The following is a 6,833-nucleotide window of genomic DNA, read 5'->3' on the forward strand; positions in this document are numbered from 1 at the left end:
GCCTGACCTAGGGAGGATTTTAGTTAGGGACGATTTTTAATATAATTTTAATTACGACACAGCTACTAATATTTGGCTTTTAATTTGGTCTTAGAGGGGTTTTTATTTTGGTATTTATTTTATTGTTACTTGTTTTTAATATGCTGTGCACCGCCCTGAGTCCTTCGGGAGAAGGGCGGTATATAAATCAAATTAATAAATAAAATAAATAAATAAATTAAATACATGTACATTCAAGGCCAAACTAAATGCTTTCCTTTCCATTCCTACTCCTACGAAGAGGTAGAGTATTATCATGCCTCTGTATTCCAAAAAGGGGGTAAAACTCCTCAACCCCCTGGGCTATTTCAGCTTCTGAGCCGAAGGGAGATTTTTGTGTGAGGAGAGGAGAGAGAACGGACGTCTGAAAACCAGATCCTGAGAGGCTTTTACCTTCTCAAGAGCATCGTATGCCTGGGTGGCTTGGACCTCTTCGTCGGCCCCGGGTGGAATTCTTTTTAAGATGTTCTGCAGAAGGAAAGCATTGTTTATTTATTAGTTCATTCATTCATTCATTCATTTTGTGTCCCGCCTTTACCATTTTTACAAATAACTCCAGTTGGCAAACCTGTCCAACACATCTTCCCCCTCCTACTTTCTCCACAACGACAACCCTGTGAGGTGGGTTGGACTGAGAGAGAGAGCTGGACTGGCCCAAGGTCACCCAGCTGGCTTTCATGCTCAAGGCGAGACTAGAACTCACAGTCTCCCATTTTCTAGAGTCTAAACCAAACTGGCTCTCTGTGAAAAGCTAAAAAAGTAGAGTAGAGTAGAGTAGAAAAAAATAGAGTAGAGTAGAGTAGAGTAGAGTAGAGTAGAGTAGAGTAGAGTAGAGTAGAGTAGAGTAGAGTAGAGTAGAGTAGAGTAGAGTAGAGTAGAGTAGAGTAGAGTAGAAATAATAGAGTAGAGTAAAATAGAATAGAAAGAATAGAGTATAGAGTAGAGTAGAAAAAATAGAGTAGAGTAGAATAGAATAGAATAGAATAGAATAGAATAGAATAGAATAGAATAGAATAGAACAGAGTAGAGTAAAGTAGAGTAGAGTAGAGTAGAATAGAAAGAATAGAGTAGAGTAGAGTAGAGTAGAGTAGAGTAGAGTAGAATAGAATAGAATAGAATAGAATAGAATAGAATAGAATAGAATAGAATAGAATAGAAAAGAAAATAGAATAGAATAGAATAGAAAATAGAATAGAATAATTTTGGAATGGAATGGAATAGAATATGGAATAGAATATGGAATAGAATAGAATAGAATAGAATAGAATAGAATAGAATAGAATAGAATAGAATAGAATAGGGGAACTTTGACCAGTCAAGTCTTCCTACCTGGAGAAGGAGCTTCAGTCGTGTGATGCGCTGGAATGGAAGAATGAGGAAGGATTTGAGGGAGAGGCGCTGGCACACAGGGTCACTTTCCAGTTTCTCCAAGACCTGTTGGAAAGCAGGAACCCCATTCCTAGGCAGGGGAAGAAAAAGGGAGGTGTGACACTTTGTGCGGTAGAAGTCAGAGGCTGGGATCCAAAGGAGGCTCGGCGGGAAAGACGTGAGGTCCAGCTCATCAAAACACAACCCGTTTGTTAAGAACTGCTGGACATTTCTCACTGAAATCAGAACTAATCTATATTATAAAACGTACAATGAAACCGTGCATCGCAAAAAAAAATCGCTTGGAGGTGGGAGATACTTCTAATGTAATCTACCGGATCCCTTGCACGGATTGTCCCTGTGACTACGTAGGACAGATGGGGAGGAAGCTAACCACCAGATTGCAAGAACACAAGTGAGCGGGTCAGACCAGGAGACCCAAACTCATTGGTAGCCTCACACTGCAATGAACAAGGACATACGTTCAATTTCACAACTACTAAGATTGTTGGCAGAGCAGGTACAAAAACAGTCAGGGAAATGATGGAAGCCTGGGAAATGGGCCCCTTGTCAGTCAACAGGAGTGTTGATTAACCACCAGCTTATCAGGGGCTTAAGAGCCGAGGGCTTGGCAGCACAAAGAAACAAGAGCACAATCACCGGTCCTCAACACACCTATCAACCAATAGGAATGCCACATAAATACGATGCATAGAATAACCCAAAGCACATATTCCAGTAGAGAGATGTTCCCTTAGGATGGGCTCCAGTACGAATCCAAAAGCTCGGAAGACTAAACCTCTAGTCCCGGTGACCGACTCAGATTGGATCCTGCCTACGATGAAAAGTTAAACTGAAACAAGCTTGTAAAATGATTCCAGGAACAAACCGAGATACAAAGGACCGTTCAACTGAATGTTGGTTTGTCTCTGATTTGCGAGTCTAGTCTGAAAACCTCGTTCAGGCAAGCAACATTTAAGCCAGCTTGGATACCACGCTTGCCTTCAAAGCACAGTGAGACGTGAGAACATTGGACGTTTTCTGTCATGCCTGAACACAGGGGTCTTCAAAGTTGGCCCTTTGATGACTCGTGGACTTCAGCTCCCAGAATTCCTCAGCCAGGCACACATGCCTGGCTGAGGAATTCTGGGAGTTGAAGTCCACAAGTCATCAAAGGGCCAACTTTGAAGACCCCTGGACTTCAACTCCCAGAATTCCTCAGCTAGGCACGCTGGCTGAGGAATTCTGGGAGTTGAAGTCCACAAGTCATCAAAGGGCCAACTTTGAAGACCCCTGGACTTCAACTCCCAGAATTCCTCAGCTAGGCACGCTGGCTGAGGAATTCTGGGAGTTGAAGTCCCCAAGTCATAAAAGGGCCAAGTTGGAAGACCCCTGCCTTAACATACGAACATGCATCAATTGCAGTACAAAGCTGTGATTTCGGGAGAAGAAAGATGACTTTGCCTAAAAAGCTTTTGGAGAGCACTAGAAAAAGGGAGAAGCAACTGGAAGGCATCTTCAGGTCCTTACATCAGTCTCTGAAAAGTCTGGTCCTGATAGGTCTGGTTGGTCACATATGGCAAGTAGACCCTGCGAAATTCCGGTGCGTTTCTGAGCGCCACGTCACAGACATTGAAGGTGAACATGTTCTCCTCAAGCTTCTCTTCCAGTTCAAAGAGGAAGCTGCAGGCAGCATCAGGTCACATCATGAAAGAGAAGCAGAAGGCCATTATTGCATTTGGGTGGTTCACTTGTCATCCTTCTCTCAGAAGAATGGAAGGGCCATTGGGGGAGGGGGGAAACCACCTTACTTGGGTAGGTTGGTGTGAGGGAAGCGACAGAACAGAACAGAACAGAAAATATGGAATGGAACGGAACACAATAGAGTAGAGTAGAGTAGAGTAGAGTAGAGTAGAGTAGAGTAGAGTAGAGTAGAGTAGAGTAGAGTAGAGTAGAGTAGAGTAGAGTAGAACAGAATAGGATAAGGAACAGAATAGGATAAGGAACAGAATAGGATAAGGAATAGAATAGAGTAGAGTAGAGTAGAGTAGAGTAGAGTAGAGTAGAGTAGAGTAGAGTAGAGTAGAGTAGAGTAGAGTAGAGTAGAGTAGAGTAGAGTAGAGTAGAACAGAATAGGATAAGGAACAGAATAGGATAAGGAATAGAATAGAATAGAATAGAATAGAATAGAATAGAATAGAATAGAATAGAATAGAATAGAATAGAATAGAATAGAATAGAATAAGAATAAGAATAAGGAACAGAATAGAACAGAACAGAACAGAACAGAATAGAATAGAATAGAATAATGGAATGAAGAATAGAATAGAATAGAATAGAATAGAATAGAATAGAATAGAATAGAATAGAATAGAATAGAATAGGAATAAGAATAAGAATAATGAATAGAATAGAATAGAATAAGAATAAGAATAAGGAATAGAATAAGAATAAGGAATAGAATAGAATAGAATAGAATAGAATAGAATAGAATAGAATAGAAGCTGGAAGGGACCTTGGAGGTCTTCTAGTCCAGCCCCCTGCTCAAGCAGGAGAAGGAGAAGTCCTTCTAGGTTGGTTCTCTCTTCAATAAGCTTCCACCCACTGCTCCTTCTCCTGCCCTCTGCTCGGTGTATTAGCCGTTGGGTTTTGAGAACGGGAGGAAGAGAACTCACTTGGCGCTAACGTCCCGGACATCCTGAAGACGGGAGAAAAGCCACTGTCTGTCCTGAGTGCTTAAAACCCCCTGAAGCTCCTGGGAGTGCTGGAAGTGGTCCACGGCCACGTTCAGGCTCCGCAGGTAAGAGGCCTCGGATGCAATCAGTTCAAACTTGGCCTGTTTTTAAGAAGAGAGGGGAAAAAAGCGCGTCCCCGGGCCCACAATTAGATTTCTTTCCAGACGAAACACCCAAATTTGACAGAGAAGAAGGCAGCATTTCATTTCTGATCTCATCCTCCAGAAGAGAGATGGGGCACCCCTCCGGTTCAACTCAAATCAGATCAGTCGTTGCAGTAAATCGAAGGATTTTTTTAAAAAACTGGCTAGATTGGGGAGTCAGCCCTGCCTTCTACCTGCCCCTGTGTCAAGTGTCTGAGTAACGAAACACTTAAAAGGACTTTCAGGCATGTTTTCTCCTAAAAGCATTTATTAATGTTAAAGCCACATCAGCACAGCATGGAGGAATGCTTAGAACTGCTTCTCTTCCGTTACGCATAACATTCCAAACATTTTCCACTCCCTTATTGTAAGGTCATGGTTCACATCTTCCAATCAACTTGGAAGATGTGATTTACTTCCAGTTTCTTTCTCCCGGGCTATCCTTATGCTCCTCCCTCTTTCCTAGTTGCTGGTTTAACTATATATATACCAGACAGTTCTGCACATTGTCAAAGCAAGAATATACAGTATTTGCAGCGTTGACATCCTGATTGAGATTTAAGTCCAATTTAATGGCTCTCTTTCTTTCTTAGGCCTGTCCGCTATCACCCCTGTCTTTTGCAGTCCCCTCTGTCTAGGAATCTATTTTCCTTTTAAAACATGGAGAGATGCTTTTGCATTATTTGGGCCATTCCACTTGTCCTGGAGATTGAAGATTGAAATCCTTTATGCATTTATCTTGGGTGTAATCCCTACCCAACTCAGCAGGATGCATAAGAGTTGGATTATTGATTAGTGTACCAGAAATATCTTTCCCTTTCTAACTGAGACCACCTATTAGATCAGAGCGGATTCCAGCCAAGTGCTGGTTCTTCCCAACCAAGAAACGACCATATCACTTATTCAACATTTACTGCGTCCCTCTGGAATGGCTCCCATCTTTTTTTGTCGGCCCCTGTTGCTCCCATGGGTCAGAGAGAGGCGGGGGGGATGCTGTTTTCCTACCCGCCATCTCTGCATATTAGGACAGAGCTAGGAATTTCAAGGAGCCGTGGTGGTGCAGTGGTTAGAGTGCAGTACTGCAGGTAAACTCTGCCCGCTGTCAGGAGTTCGATCCTGACCGGCTCAAGGTTGACTCAGCCTTCCGTCCTTCCGAGGTCGGTCAAATGAGGACCCAGATAATTTTGGGGGAGGGCAATACCTCTTAAAGCAGGGGTAGGCAACCTTGGCTCTTTTATGACTCGTGGACTTCAACTCCCAGAATTCCTGAGCCAGCCATGTTGGCTCAGGAATTCTGGGAGTTGAAGTCCACGAGTCATAAAAGAGCCAAGGTTGCCTTACCCCTGGACTAGTCCATGCAACAAGGGCTGGGGGGGGAGAGGGAGAAACCATCAGAGGGGTGACAAACAGACAACCGTCCACTTTCCTTTCAACCTTTCAACCTAAACTCACACTGAAAATCATTTCAAGGTTGCTTACCCCTGGCTTAGAGAGTGCTGTAAAGTACTGTCAAGTGGTATATAAGTCTAAGTGCTATGGCTATCTATGCCGTGCAGGCTTACTGCTTAGAATGCAGCATTGCAGGCAAACTCTGCCCACTGTCATGAGTTTGATCCTGATGGGGCTCAAGGTTCACTCATCCATCCTTCCTTCCGAGGACCCAGATCATTGGGGGCAAATATGCTAACTCTGTAAACCGCTTAGAGAGGGCTGTGAACCACTATAAAGCGGTATATAAGTCTAAGTGCCACTGCTATTCATTGCCACGTCCCACCCAGTGCTCGTAGCCCTCTAGATCTGATGATGGTTCTCGTCCTTTACCTCCTGCAGCTTCTGCTCCTCACGGGTCATGCTAAGCAACATGGTGCTGCCTCGCACCATGGGGATGTCCTGCCACAGCGAAGAGCCCGATGAGACGGACAGGCGTTGCAAGTAGGAGTCCTGAGAGATCGGCACTTTCCTCCGCAGCTTTGGGGATAGCGGTTCCGCCTCTTCGGACAGGGAATCGACCTGTTTTTGGCTCTGGATGGCTTTGTTCAGGGCATCATCGCTGTATTCCTGGTAGAGCAATTTGGCTGTAGGGAAAAAATGGATTCCATAAGAGATCCTAAGTCTATTGCAATTACAGATAGTCCTCAACTTACAACAGGTTGTGGACTTCTGGTCCTGTGCGGTAGCGACTGGTCGCGGGCTTGCGGACCACCGCATCCCCGTGGCTAATTTTCGTCCTGCCTGGAGACTTTAATGGGTCCAAGCTGCCCCAGAGAGGCGGTGAAGAAAGAAGGGTGCCCCGGTGACTCTGGAATGACGGCGGTCATTCCGTTCGTCTTGGAAAAAGCCTTCTAACCCGACAGGAGAAAGGCTGTATTTCCCCGATCAGCCCAAGCTACTTGCAACCGAAGTCCAAAAGAACTAACCAGTACAACAGTAAACATCGTGCTTGAAACTGGGTGAGGAATCTGATTTTCCCTTTTCCATTCCACACTTAATTTCCTGGAAAAGATCCCCAAGAAGCAAAATATCTCCGAGAGTGAAGGAGGGGGACTTC

At 44.2% G+C, this 6,833-nt stretch overlaps 1 protein-coding gene across 1 annotated transcript in view; it reads right to left on the bottom strand.

The window, feature by feature from the left end:
* Positions 1–6,493, bottom strand: part of LOC107300263 (rho guanine nucleotide exchange factor 5) — a gene marked incomplete at its 3' end in the record, with an annotated part of 7,785 nt that extends 1,292 nt beyond the window's left edge. The window contains exons 1-6 of the mRNA XM_015829601.1: positions 6,478–6,493; positions 6,107–6,360; positions 4,083–4,243; positions 2,938–3,090; positions 1,369–1,498; positions 433–507 (exon numbers count right to left, since the gene is read on the bottom strand). Coding sequence (XP_015685087.1) covers positions 433–507; positions 1,369–1,498; positions 2,938–3,090; positions 4,083–4,243; positions 6,107–6,360; positions 6,478–6,493 — 789 coding nt within the window. The remainder of the gene's footprint in view (positions 1–432; positions 508–1,368; positions 1,499–2,937; positions 3,091–4,082; positions 4,244–6,106; positions 6,361–6,477) is intronic.
* Between the last annotated feature and the right edge of the window lie 340 nt (positions 6,494–6,833).

Source organism: Protobothrops mucrosquamatus, unplaced genomic scaffold (genome assembly GCF_001527695.2).
Source record: "Protobothrops mucrosquamatus isolate PMUCROS unplaced genomic scaffold, P.Mucros_1.0 scaffold6518, whole genome shotgun sequence".
NCBI lineage: Eukaryota > Metazoa > Chordata > Lepidosauria > Squamata > Viperidae > Protobothrops > Protobothrops mucrosquamatus.